The 500-nt window shown below is 68.6% G+C and overlaps 1 protein-coding gene across 1 annotated transcript in view; it reads left to right on the forward strand.

The window, feature by feature from the left end:
* Window positions 1–391: 391 nt before the first annotated feature.
* The window catches only part of STUB1 (STIP1 homology and U-box containing protein 1, E3 ubiquitin protein ligase), a 2008-nt gene continuing 1899 nt past the window's right edge, over window positions 392–500 (forward strand). Inside the window, exon 1 of the mRNA XM_010083116.1 lies at window positions 392–498. Within this exon, the coding sequence (XP_010081418.1) occupies window positions 443–498 (56 nt within the window). The 5' untranslated portion in view covers window positions 392–442. The remainder of the gene's footprint in view (window positions 499–500) is intronic.

Below are 500 nucleotides of genomic sequence, written 5' to 3' on the forward strand. Positions count from 1 at the left end.
TTGTGTCTCCCAGCCCCCCAGCCTGGGCCTGTCCCCCCCTGACCCTGTCCCGTCCCCAGGCTGTGCTGGGTGGTCCAGACCTGCCCTGGGCGAGAGGGCTCCAGCCCCCCCCGTCTGGGACATGGTCGGGGGGGACACAGGGCACCCCACGGGGACTGGTCCCAGCTTGTCCCCCATCCATCCCAGCATCTCCCCACGGGGTGCAAGCCTGGGCCAGCGCTCCTGGCTCTCGTTAGGGCGACGGTGTTGCGCAGCCGGCTCACCCAGTTGTCACCCAGGTGTCACCTAGTTGTCACCACGCCTTGTCCCTGCCAGGCGGTGGCAGAGAGCGGGCGGCTGCTGTTGTCACTGTCACCGACCGCAGGCCGGGTGTCTCGCCTTGCAGAACCGCAACCCCTTGGTGGCCGTGTACTACACCAACCGGGCGCTGTGCTACCTGAAGATGCAGCAGCACGACAAGGCGCTGGCCGACTGCAAGCGAGCGCTGGAGCTGGACGGCC

The sequence above is a fragment of the Pterocles gutturalis genome, unplaced genomic scaffold, assembly GCF_000699245.1.
Source record: "Pterocles gutturalis isolate BGI_N339 unplaced genomic scaffold, ASM69924v1 scaffold20515, whole genome shotgun sequence".
Classification (NCBI taxonomy): domain Eukaryota; kingdom Metazoa; phylum Chordata; class Aves; order Pterocliformes; family Pteroclidae; genus Pterocles; species Pterocles gutturalis.